The 12,929-nt window shown below is 48.8% G+C and overlaps 2 protein-coding genes and 1 pseudogene across 2 annotated transcripts in view; 1 reads left to right on the top strand and 2 right to left on the bottom strand.

Annotated features, from left to right (window-relative positions):
- Positions 1–5,138, bottom strand: part of EFL1 (elongation factor like GTPase 1) — a 169,933-nt gene extending 164,795 nt beyond the window's left edge. Inside the window, exon 1 of the mRNA XM_063640140.1 lies at positions 4,998–5,138. The gene's annotated coding sequence lies outside the window, so the exon portion shown is untranslated. The remainder of the gene's footprint in view (positions 1–4,997) is intronic.
- On the bottom strand, positions 3,349–6,375 carry LOC134736548 (basic proline-rich protein-like; annotated as a pseudogene).
- A 4,949-nt stretch (positions 6,376–11,324) lies between these two features.
- The window catches only part of LOC129482151 (uncharacterized), a 59,113-nt gene continuing 57,508 nt past the window's right edge, over positions 11,325–12,929 (top strand). Inside the window, exon 1 of the mRNA XM_063638489.1 lies at positions 11,325–11,628. Within this exon, the coding sequence (XP_063494559.1) occupies positions 11,325–11,628 (304 nt within the window). The remainder of the gene's footprint in view (positions 11,629–12,929) is intronic.

Genomic DNA, 12,929 nt, shown 5'->3' with positions numbered 1-12,929 from the left:
GAAAATAGAGATTGAAACAGAGAACAATGTAAGACATTCAGCCTAGGAGTTCAGGAAAGTCTGCCTTACGGAGAGGATAGACAGGTGAGCTGAATCTTGGAAGATAAGTAGGAAATTGCCAGATCAAGAAAAATGGGAAGGTGGGAACAGCATAAAAATAGGTACAGAGGGACCCTCTATCTCTGTGAAAGAGTTAAAGGGACTTCCAGGCTATGTTGGTGGAAAGCTAGCAATCCCCGAGTCATTCTCCTCTTAGGCCTCCTTGAAATACTATGCGGGAACACACACAAAAAACATTTTAACAGGGCTGGAAACTGGTAATATTCCTTAGCAACCTGCCAGATTCCACTATGCCAAACTTGGATAAATCTAATGAAGAAAGGAGGAAAAATTCAGAGAGAAAAGTTGATAGGTTTCTACCCCAGTCCCATCCCATTTCCACCCTATCTCTCTGGAAACCCTTGTTGTGTAAAATGAGACCACAGACTGAAATTAGAAATAAAGGCCTTATGATTTATAAAAACTGCACAGACAATGTAAGGAGTGAACCCTAACCTAAACTATGGACTTTGAGTGGTAATGTGTCCATGTAAGTTCCTCAACTGTAACAAATGTACCACCCTGGCTGGGGGTGTTGATAGTGGGGGAGGCTGTGCATGTGTGTGGGGAGGGGCATATGGGAACTCTATATTTTCCACTCAGTTTTGCTGTGAACTTAAAACTGCTCTAAAAAAATAAAGTCTAGGCCAGGTGCTGTGGCTCACGCCTGTAATCCCAGCACTTTGGGAGGCTGAGGCGGGCAGATCATGAGGTCAGGAGATCGAGGCCATCCTGGCCAACATGGCGAAACCCCGTCTGTACTAAAAATACAAAAAAAAATTAGCCGGGCGTGGTGGCAGCCACCTGTAGTCCCAGCTACTCGGGAGGCTGAGGCAGAATGGCGTGAACCTGGGAGGTGGAGCTTGCAGTGAGCCGAGATCGCACCACTGCACTCCAGCCTGGGCAATAGAGTGAGACTCCATCTCAAAAAAAATAAAATAAAATAAAAAAGTCTATTTTGAAAGTTTTCTTAAAAGCCCTTCAAGACAGGAGGGAGGTGTTCACTCAGAGGCTGGGAAACCCACATCGCAGCTTCTGAATATCTCACATTTGCAGGCTTGCTTTTATACAAAACCGTAATCTAAGGCCTTCTCTGAGAATCGCTGTGTGAGAGGATCCTCATGATACTCAGGAAGCGGAGGGGAGACCTCTGAAAGTTCAACAGAGTCGAGGAAGAGAACCTCGCAATCATGAGTTAGCAACTTCAAAAACGCTGTTTAAAAACATGCTAACATGCTTTTGAAAGGGTTGTGGTGTCCAGTGAAACATCAGGACTCTTTCATTTTGTTAAGGCTTTCACTTTTTTCCCCCGTCATTCAATGCTCTTTTGCATGCAAGTGCATATTTTCACACTGTATCACAAACACAGGACTTTCATCAGTACTATCCCTCCCCAGCCTTCTCATAAACACAGCACACAGCTTGATAGATGCTCTCTAGGGTGGCCAAGGGTATTTCCCCATCCCATCCAATATCTGTGTTAAGACTTCTTTTTCTTTTCTTTTCTTTTTTGTTTTTTTGTTTGAGACAGAGTCTCACTGTGTCACCCAGGCTGCAGTGCAGTGGTGCGATCTCAGCTCACTGTAACCTCTGTCTCTTGGGTTCAAGCGATTCTCCTGCCTCAGCCCCCCAAGTACCAGGGAATACAGATGCATGCCACCACGCCTGACTAATTTTGTACTGTTAGTAGAGATGGGGTTTTGCCATGTTGGCCAGGCTGGTCTAGAACTCCTGGCCTCAAGCAATCCACCTGCCTCGGCCTCCCATAGTGCTGGGATTACAGGCGTGAGCCACCACACCTGGCCAAAACTTCTTTAATTGTAGCCATCATCTGGCTGGTCCAGACTCAAAAAGCAAATTAGGGACTGAGGCAGGGCAGAAATTCAGGCCCCTGACAACCATTCAGGCTAGTGCTTCCCTGAGAGGCGACAACCCCAGGGCATGTGTGGCAAGGACTAGAGCAGGGGTGTCTGGAGAAGAGACAGTCAGCAAAGAGGGCAGTGCAGAAGAGCCATGCTGCATGTTCTGTGCTCTGGGGTCCCTCCAGGTGAGACCTGGGTGCCCCAGCTCCCCATTTGCCGTTGGCATCAGAGGCCCCTAGCCCCTTTCTTCAGGGCCCCAAGGGGAAACTGGAGTCCAGGATTGACAGGCTGGAATCAGGGGACCCCACTGGACTCTGACCAGTGAGTTGCTGTTTTCACCAAGTTGACCGATTATTGCGGAGCTTGATTCCAGGGCTACTGGTAGTTCTTGATACTGGCTCTGAGGTGCATGCAGAGAGGAGGAGTTGGAGGAAGATTGTGGGGAGGGGTAGACGGTACAATCATTAGGGCTGGGGGCGGGGTGTGGGCTGTCTCAGCTGGCAGAGGGGCAGCAAGCCCCTGCTGTGGCAGGAGGTTGGAGGGCTGGCCTGCAGGGTCACTGCACCTCGGCCCAGGGCCTCTTACCTCCAGATCCTTCAGGGTAGCAGATGACACAGGGCCCTCTCCATAGATACCTGTTGCTGACTGCAAGAGATGAGAGTGCACATGGAGATGTTCTGTCCCCCCTCACTGTCTAAGCCCTCTGACTTCCTTTCTTCCCCATCAACTGGCAAAAGCTTCTTTCTGCCTATCTTGGACCCTTTGTCCCATAACTCCTTTGTGCCAACTTCTCTCATGGTTCTTATCTCCCCACCATCCCACTGTGGGGCCCTTTCAGTGACTCCTAAAGGGACAGCCTGATGGCAAGTGGCTCTTCTCATTGGTCTGGCTTCCCCTTGAGACTGGGGATGAGGAAAATCAAACAGCAGCGACCATTTCCTGGGTGTCCTGGGTGTTTGCAACAGGCCATGTACTAAGGATTCACATAAAAGCAACAATAACGAATCTCATTTAAACTTCACAAATGGAAGTCAAAAAATACCACCTCTGTTATAATACAGATATGAAAAGAGAGGCCCAAAGACCTCAAGCAACTTGCCCTAAATCATATCCTAATCAATCCTTAGCAGACGGAGAGGCAGGATTCAAACCCAGGATTCTTAACCAGTACCCAACAGTCCACCCACAATCTTAACAATTACCCTCTACTGCCCCTTGGGACCCCTGTCTCCAGGAGCCTGGCCAGCCAAGACTCACATCCCCAGGTGAGTGGTAACCACCAGAAGTGGCTGTGTCAGGGCTACTGCCATTGATTTTCTTTTTCCTGTTAGCTCCTGCTAGAGTGCCAGGGCTCTTTCTCTGCCAATATTCTTTTAACTGTGGGAAAAAAGAGCAGTAACACTCACGAGAACTATCAGCCCCTACAGCCACATCCTCCTTTACAGTTTTGACAAAATACTCTTATACACCATCTGATTTAATGCCACCAACAACTGTACAAGGTGTTGTCACAATCATTTAGTGACTGAGAGGGATTGATACCATGGATAGAAAAAAAAAAGAAAGAAAAAGGCAATACTGGAAGTTAAACTCAGTCCTCTGACTCCAGCTCTGAGGTTTTGCCATGAATCAGCAGCTGCCAGGGACCATAACCAGGGGCAGAGGTAGAAAAGTAAACATTAAGCAGGCAGGAACTGTAGGCCTTGTGGTTTAGAGTCATACATCCTCACACGTCTGTTAATGTGAAGAAGTGCACCAGTACCTCTCACACTTTCATATCAATGTGTCCTCATGGCAGAAGGCAGCTTTTCTGTTAAATCTGGGAATTTATCAGAAAGAGGATAACCCAAGCCTCATTTCAGAGAGAAGTCTGGTATACGCTTGGAAACCTATGTGTCTGTCATCTCTAAGTACGTTAATGATTTTTCTCAAGAGAATCAAGGGAAAATGATGCTTCAGAAAGATGTCCCACATTTATCCTGTGGCACTCAAAGTACCCCAGGTTGAGATGATATGAGGAAGATTCAAGCTGTCAAGTTCAGTTTCCCAAGATCTATTCCACAGAAGATGGGCAAATCTCACTTCAGAGACCACTGACTGAAGGGCAGTCTGGTCCCAGAAGCGTGGAGAACTCAGAAAAAAAATGTTCAAGTCTCTCTGGAAAGTAGAAGCCTGGGAGAAAACCAAACCAAACCCATTCTCCCATTGCCACCTAGAGATACTGTCAATGTTTTCAGCTCACAGGGGAAGTGGAAGCTTTTCCCACTGTCAATGTCTATGTGAAGGGAGTAAAGCAGCCTGAGACCTCTTGCTTCTAGGTCGCATAGTCCCCACTCCCCTTCCAGCTGGAAATTTATGCTGCAACCAGAGGAACCAGAAATGGGGTGAGAAAACTTAGGGGACTGGGTTGTAAGACCAAAGGCCAGTCTTGCAGCAGTAATGACAGTTCCTAGGGGGACTGTGACATCACTACATTCCACTCCTCCCAGGGGAGGGGACCACATCAGCACGATGCCCGAGTAGCCGCTCCACGATGGGGGAGGGAAACACAGGGTTTTGACCCAGGTCCTCGGAGATGCCAGCCCAAGAAGCCCAGGGAGGTCGAGCTTGGGGCAGCAGGAGGGGAGGGCATAGTCTGCAGTAGGGAGCCCCAGGAGTCACCAGCCCAAAGTCACCCAGGGATGACTGGCAAGGGTGGGGCCTGGGGCTGGGAGACCCAGGTCCTGGGAGACGCAAGCCCAAAGAGCCCAGGGAGGTTGGGCTTGGGACGGCAGGAGGTGAGGGCCGAGTATGGAGCAGGGAGCCCCAGGAGTCACCTGCCCAAAGTCACCCTGGGGTGATTGGCAAGGGCAGGGACTGGGCTCCTTGCTGAAGGGGTGGGGCTGACTGACAAGACTTTGGTCAGGGGAGCCCAGAGGCGCTGGGGTTGGGGGGCCCAGTCTGGTATGCCTCAGGACTGGTATGGACTCTGGCACCAGTCTTGTAATCAGAGGGCGTCTGTGGCTGGGTTCGGGGCCATGACCTGGGGCGTTTTACCTTTTTCTTGGCTGCGGCCAATTTCCCCTGTTGTGTTTTTCCTGACATCGCAGGGTGCGGCGTGGGGCGGGGTTGGGGCCACCTCAGCGAAGTCCCAGTGAGCACTGCTGAATGCCTCCGGTCACCTACCAGGCAGCTGTGTGACTGAGCCACAGGAGGCTTAACCAAGGCGCCACTAGAATGCAGAATAGGGGTGTGGCCTTAATGCTCCAAGCCCATTGGTCAGTGACAAAGATGAAAGGGAAAGGAGGCGTGGGCAGGCAGCAGCATGTACAGAAGGACCTGTGGCATCATAAGGAAAGTGGCCCATGCAACCGCTGTCCCCGCCCACTCAGAGAGAGGAGAGGGGCCACCCACTCTGGGAGAGGGGAGGGGATGGCTTTTGCTTTAAAAGCTTTAAAACTGTAAAAAGTAAACTTTAAAAAATATATGTGTGTATACTTCATATATATGTGTGTCTGTGTGTGTGTATCTATGTGTTCCTCCAGAGCTGTCTTCATTATCCAGCTTCTACGCAAAGTCTGTGATTTTCGCCTATATTTTTCATCTTCAAATGGAGCGCAAGAATTACCAGTATTACCTTAACTGAGATATAGATCCTATAAAAATGGAAAATCCATAGCATGCTTGATGATTAATGAAGCCGACTATAGTATCCAGCATTCCAATAGGACAAAATAATCACAATGATTTCTTTTTTGGAAAAATGTTTGTCTGATTCTTCTACATTATTGTTAAGATTTTTTTAAAAAACAAGAACCATGTCTAATATCTTTAAAAACACAAAGCTTTTGGGCCGGGTGTGGTGGCTCATGCCTATAATGCCTTCACTTTGGGAGGCCGAGGTGGTTGGATCACCTGAGGTCAGGAGTTTGAGACCAGCCTGGCCAACATGAAGAAACCCTGTCTCTACTAAAAATACGAAAACTAGCCAGGCGTGGTGGTGGGTACCTGTAATCCCAGCTATTTGGGAGGCTGAGGCGGGAGAATCACTTGAACCCAGGTGACGGAGGTTGCAGTGAGCCACGCTCACGCCACTGCACTCCAGCCTGGGCGACAGAGCAAGACTCCATCTCAAAACAAAACAAAACAAAACAAATAAAATAAAATAAAATACAAAATAAGTAAGAACACAAAGCTTTCAATTTAATAACCACTTAAAGCTCTTTACTGGTTTAAGAGAAATACAAGGCCCATTTTAATAGAATCACCCAGCCTCTCTAAGCCTTGCAAATGAAACTGAATTTCTCACTTGATACTTGGCTATGACTTGCAATCATGAAAACCAAGAATTGTGTTATGTCACTGTGTATTGCTTGTTACCTGAATTCCACACTAGACTGGGATCAAGGGTCGAATCTTTCATGATTTTCTCCATAACCTGTGTGCTTCTTACCCCACACCAAACTAAGCTTTTTTCTAGAGCTCTGCAATTTACAGTTAGTATATGAGAGTGGTTCTCAAAAATGTAGTCTCTGGACTAGCAGCTCCAGCAGCACCTGGGAACTTCTTATAATACAAATTCTCAGGCCCCACCCTGGACCTGATGAATCAGAAACTCCGCAGTAGGGCTCAGCAATCTGTGCTGCAGTAATCCCTCCAGCTGTTCAAGAGCCTCTGGCACACAGCAGCTAGAAAAATGTGTTTCCTTCTGTAGGTCCAAAGCCAGGGATACTATATGTTCTGTCTCGGTATGAAGCAATGACACGCAATTAAAAGACATAAATCTCCTTCCTGCTCCCGCCCTGCAGCCAATGTGTTTTATTTTTATGAGTTAAATAAGAAAACATGTGGCAATCAGAGATTTCGTCTAAAACATTTATTTACAGGTATCAGTTCTCATCCAGCCTGATCTCATCCAATATCATTTATATTCTCTTACATGTGAAGTTTTAGAAAAGGGTCTTCACAATGTAAGACTCAGGCACACTAGGAGTTCTATAATAAAACAGCAAGTAGATCAGAATGTCCAAACTTACTGGAGAAGAAAGGTGGAATCACTGGCTATATTTTCAAATTGCATTCAACAGGAAATTAAAGTTTTGAATTTTTTTTCACTTTCATCCTTCCAAGTTAATAGAATTAAGCCAAAATACTCCAGTCTTCCAAAGCCTCTAGCCGGGCAAAATTTTACTATATTACTTCTTGCTTTTCAATGGCTATAAAGCAGACTCCTGGTAGGCACATTTGGTATACCTGCAAAGATGAAGCACTAAACAGTTCCATCTGTTTAATACTGAAACAAAAGTCCTGTAAACCTCGGATGGTGAGTGTAATACTTCAGCACTAGCACCAAAGCCTCAAATATGAAAAGATACCAAGAACACCACTAGCAAACAAAACTAAACTCTCAGCCGGGAGCTCTAGTTCATGCTGTGATCCCAACACTTTGGCAAGCCAAGGTGGGAGGATTACTTGAAGTCAGGAGTTCAAGACCAGCCTGGATAGCATAGTGAATTCACATCTCTACAAAAAGTTTTTAAAATTAGCTGGATGTGGCAGCACACTTCCCGGGGCTGCTGTGCCATTGCTGGAAGCTTCTGTATGGAGAGTACCAGGTACTTCTACCTATAGCACTTTCCCTGGCTGGAATCCTACAATTCTCACAGTAGCCCAAGATCCAAGAAGGCAGGGCAGGAGCATCGTGTCCCCTTCCCAGCAGGTGCAAGGGAGGCTGGGGAGTGAGGCACAAACCTGTGGGACGGTGAGGGGCAGGAGGGGTGCATGATGAGCCTCTGTTGACTGCTTGCTGCCTCAGCTGGAAGGTCAGGACCCAATGTCTATTACAGGTTAAATTACATAAGTATTTCAGATTTTGGATTTTTTTCAGATTTTGGAATTCGAAAATCTGAAATCCAAAATGCTCCAATGAGCATTTCCTTTGAACCAGGACTTCGAATATCATGTCGGCACTCAAACAGTTTTGGATTTTGAAGCATTTCAGATTTGGGATTTTTGGATGAGGGATGCTGTATTATCTTCTGAATGAGTCCACTGATTCAGGAAAGTCCAGAGCTTGGGGACATGGAGCTGCAGGCCAAAGAGGTGATTTCTGAAGTGGCTTTCAGTGCGGAAGGGCCTACAAAGTAGTTTAAAGCAAGCCACAAAATAGGAAACCCAATATTTAGCTAATGGAACACTGATAAAACCTGCTCAAGATGTCTGTCTCTACTAATTCAGATGGAGCCAAGCCAACACATCATTACTATTTTAAAAAGGCACCAATCCCTCTGCAAAAGCACTGAATTGTATCATGAATCACCATCAGTGGTGGTTTTTTAGGGATATGAAGAAGGGGTTTTCACAATACATCGCACGACACACTATCTTCCGAATCTCTAAACATTTCTCTCCACAGCCCAGTCCTCTCCATAGTTGTCCAAATCCCTCCCTTTTTTCTCTTGTCTCCAAAACTCAAAACCATGCTCTGACTTTCTATATCCCGCCCTCTGCTTCTTGGACCACCTGGGAAGCCCCCCGCTTCCCCGGGGTGTCCCCTCCTCCCCTCCTGGGATCACTCATCTTTCCTCAAATGGACCAGTTTGGCCTCTCTTAGTTTCTGCAACTCTGCATCTCAACCTTTCTCCCTTCACTATACAATAATGTCCAGGAGGCAAAGAGCCCACAAACCAGGGAACCTCCCTTTCCAGAAGGGAAGAGAGAGGGGACTACAAATATTTGGTTATGATTTTCTTCCCTGCCACGCCGCCTGTTTTCTTTTCTTTTTTTTTTGAGACGGAGTCTCGCTCTGTCGCCCAGGCTGGAGTGCAGTGGCGCAATCTCGGCTCGCTGCAAGCTCCGCCTCCCAGGTTCACGCCATTCTCCTGCCTCAGCCTCTCCGAGTAGCTGGGACTACAGGCGCCCGCCACCATGCCCGACTAATTTTTTGTGTGTGTTTTTAGTAGAGACGGGGTTTCACCGTGGTCTCGATCTCCTGACCTCGTGATCCACCCGCCTCGGTCTCCCAAAGTGCTGGGATTACAAGCGTGAGCCACCGCGCCTGGCCGCCACGCCCGTTTTCATGGGCAGTGCTGAGTCCCCGTCCTGGCAGAGCTCAGAACCAGGCTCTCATGAGCTGGGGCAAGTGGGGCCTAGGGAGCATCTGGGTTGAGGACCTTGTATCCCACTCTGCAGTTGCCCTGCTGATTTGGCTCACTGCTACCTCTGCCTCCCGGGCTCAAGCGATCCTTCTACCTCGGCCTCCCAAGTAGCTGGGATTTGGGCTACCACGTTTGGCTAATTTTTGTATCTTTTAGTGCAGACGGGGTTTCACCTGTAGCCCAGGCTGGTCTCGAACTCCTGGGCTCGAGTGATCTACCCTCCTCAGCCTTCCAAAGTGCTGCGATTACAGGTGTGAGCCACTGTGCCCAGCCTTGTGCCAGCTTTTAAATATCAACAAGGACAGATTAGAGAACAGTGGAAGAGGCTGAGCAGCATAATGAGGTGATACAGAAATAATTTCACATGAAGAACTGGGCATGCTTGGCCTTTTTTTTTTTTTTTTAAGCCATTCTGGGTTGGGCGTGGGGGCTCACACCTGTAAGCCTGTAATCCCAGCACTTTGGGAGGCCAAAGCAGGTGAAACCCCATCTCTACTAAAAATACAAAAATTAACTGGGCGTGATGGTGGGCGCCTGTAATCCCAGCTACTCAGGAGGCTGAGGCAGGAGAATTGCTTGAACCTGGGAGGCGGAGGTTGCAGTGAGCCAAGATTACACCACTGCACTCTAACCTGGGTGACAGAACGAGACTCTGTCTCAACAACAACAGCAACAACAACAATGCCATTCTGTGAGGGTTAATTAAGAAAATAGGGCCAGGCACAGTGGCTTACCCCTGTAATCCCTTTCACTTTGGGAGGTCGAGGTGGGCGGATCACCTGATGTCAGGAGTTTGAGACCAGCCTGGCCAACATGGTGAAACCCCGTCTCTACTAAAGATACAAAAAATTAGCCAGGCGTGGTGAGGTGTGCCTGTAATTCCAGCTACAGTGGGCAGCTGAGGCAGGAGAATCGCTTGAACCTGGGAGGTGGAGGTTGCGGTGAGCTGATATCGCGCCATTTCACTCCAGCCTGGGGCAACAAGAGTGAAACTCTGCCTCAAAAAAAAAAAAAAAAGAAAAAGAAAAAGAAAAAAGAAAAGAAAATATATCTATGCACCAGAGCTCAACATTAGGTTGGGAGCATTTCTAAGATTTGGAGCTATTCAACAATGGAAGTTCCTGGCACACACATAAGGTATTCACAATACCCTTTCTCAGGTGTTTGGTCACTGCTAGTGAGCCTGCCTGGATCAGTGTTTCCCAAATGGCAGTCATTTGCATCTTTGCATTTTTTTGGTGTGTGTGGGGGGGTGGGGGTGTATCCCATACGAGATTTTTTAAAAATTGACATTAAAAATACATGTTTAAAATATGTAAAGTGCACCAAAGTGCACTGGATGTATTTTTTATTCATGTACATACTTTAGTTATCCATCACCCAGGTCAAAATACAGAACCAGCACCACAGAGGGTTCCCGCCTCCTCCTTTCCACCCAATAATCTTCTCCTCCTACCTAACCACTGTTCTTACTTCAATCACTGTCAACTAGTATTTTACGTTCTTGAACTGCATATAAAGTGCCTCAATTTTTACTTAACGCTTTTCTTGAAGTACACTTGTTTTTTGCCACTTTTTATTTGACCTAAGAAATAACATTAATGAAACAATGGTTTGACATGATATGCATTTCCCTCCTAATGCGTACTAAAACACAACTATTTGAAAAAAGAAGTTTCTTCGTGCACCAAGTAATATGTTCTCCTCGGCCACCGTTGGTACACGGACCACATTTTGCTTCTCAAAGCAATCAGATGATTTCTGAGGTCCTTTGCAGCTCGAACACGGAATGACTGTGGTGATCGAGTAGCCAAAAGTTCACGGAATGCACTGTCACAATTGTGATTCCGCCATAGAGCCGTGCATCCACCCAACACTTGTTTAATACCTATATTTAATACCTAACACCTTAGACTGTGCTAGGCTGTGGACACAGAAGACTAAACCCCACTTCCTGAGTTGAAGTGGGGGAAATAGGGGAGTAAATCATTTCACGATGTGTGGTTAAGTGCTACAGCTCAGGTAACCACTAGCGCACAGAGAAAGGGCGGTTTCTAGAGAGAGGGCGGAGAGGAGACCATGGGGGTGGCCATTTCCCAGAGCAGCCTCTGCCAGCCACCCTACTTTGATCACTTTGCCACAGAGCAGCAGCCGCAGTCAACCTCAGCCAACCTCAGCCTCCCTTAGCAACCTGAGCGCCCCGCCCAGGTGCCTTACTATTGGTCTCATGGAGCTGGATGGGCAGCTGTGCCGTGCAATCCCAGCTCGCAGCCCTTGCTCCGCGTGTACTCACGGGAGGACTCGCAGGCGTTACCGCCCTCTTGCGTGCCCCGCCCACCCCCGGGCAGCTTGTATCCGGTACGCTGGCTGGGGCTATGTGCAGAGCCCGCGCGGAGCCGGAGCAGCAGCGGTGAAGTCCCTGGGCTCAGCCGAGACCGCCGTGCCCATTGCTCGCCTCGGTCGCCGCCGCTTTAGCCGCAGCCGCCGCCGCCAGGGGAGCGGCCGCCTATTTGTGTTTCTCCGCGGCGAAGGTGAGGAGCTGTTTCGGCTCGGCTTGCGGGGGAGCCCCGGGAGCCGCACGGTGAGAGCGCAACTTAGTTGGCGGAGTTGGGGGAAGTTTTATGATTTGAGGAGGGGTCGGGGTGCGGAGCGCGGCCGGTCCCCTGCTGCCGCTCGGTGGGGCGGGCCCCGGAGGAGGGTCGGGGGCTGCGCGGGGCTTCGGGGGCGGGCGGGAGGGACGGGACGGACGGGTAGCCGGACGGCGCGGGGACCTCAGCTTTGCAGACCCCCTCCTCCCTGCGCATCACCCTTCTCCCGCATTGTCTGCTTGGGGCGCGGCGCGCCTCCCACTCCGCAGCCCAACTTGGGGGCCGTCGCCGCTTTCCGGGTGGGGGGCGCGCCCGGCCACGGATGGCCCTGAACCCCTGCCCCAGGTCCCCGGGTTGGCGCCGCTGGGGTGGACTCACTCCTCCCCTGGGGCGGGCGGCCGCGGTGTGGAGTCCGCGCCGCGAACAAGTGCTGCGGGCGCGAGGGAGCGGCTCCCCGGGGCCGACGCGGACGGTAAACCTGTCTGGCGGCGCCCGCCTGCTGGGGTCTCTCCGCTGCTTCTCCGGGGCGCGGCCCGGCTGAAACTGCGCCCGTCGGAGGCGAGCGGCCCAGGAGACCCGTGCGGTCCCCAAGCGCTCTGGGACCTGTGCAGCCGGTCCAACTTGCAGCTATACTTTGAGACTAAACAAATTTTTTTTTTTTTTTTTGCAAAGGCAAACTGATATGTAAACTTGAAAAAAGCAAAAACCCTCAAATTTTCTTTCTTTTCTTTTTTTTTTAAATCAAGAAAGGGGGTAGATAAGTTTGTGATGTTTTGGAAATAGTTCTTATAGCAGAGTGATACCGTCACATTTAATGATTCTACTGTGAACTCAGGAATTCACGATGAAAGTTGGATTGAGCGGTATTTTGGTGTTCATTCTTTGCTGATACTCATTAATGAAGTTATTTGGAGAGTTTATTGCTTCAGTACAGTAAAAACCAGTGTGCCTTTTTTTGTTGTTACTACTCCCCGTCCCCGCATTGTTTTATTTTTCGAAGAAGCAGTTTCTTCAGTTTTTCTAAGCCATTGGATTGCCCAGATGAGGACAAACGGTGCAGTTCTTGAAAGGTCATTATTGGCAAGTTTGTGAAGGAGCTAAGATCAGTTGAGATAAACCAGTGTTACTGTTCTTGTATTCTGTCGTGGACTCTTGGGTATTTGCAGGCTGCATTAAGTACAAGTCTGGTCCAGTTTTGGGTGCACGTATTCCACGGAATTTGGTTCGTCTGGCTTATTATATGA

Source organism: Symphalangus syndactylus, chromosome 5 (genome assembly GCF_028878055.3).
Source record: "Symphalangus syndactylus isolate Jambi chromosome 5, NHGRI_mSymSyn1-v2.1_pri, whole genome shotgun sequence".
Lineage (NCBI taxonomy): Eukaryota > Metazoa > Chordata > Mammalia > Primates > Hylobatidae > Symphalangus > Symphalangus syndactylus.
The sequence above is the reverse complement of the archived record's forward strand: the minus strand, read 5'-3'. Positions and strand labels throughout refer to the sequence as shown.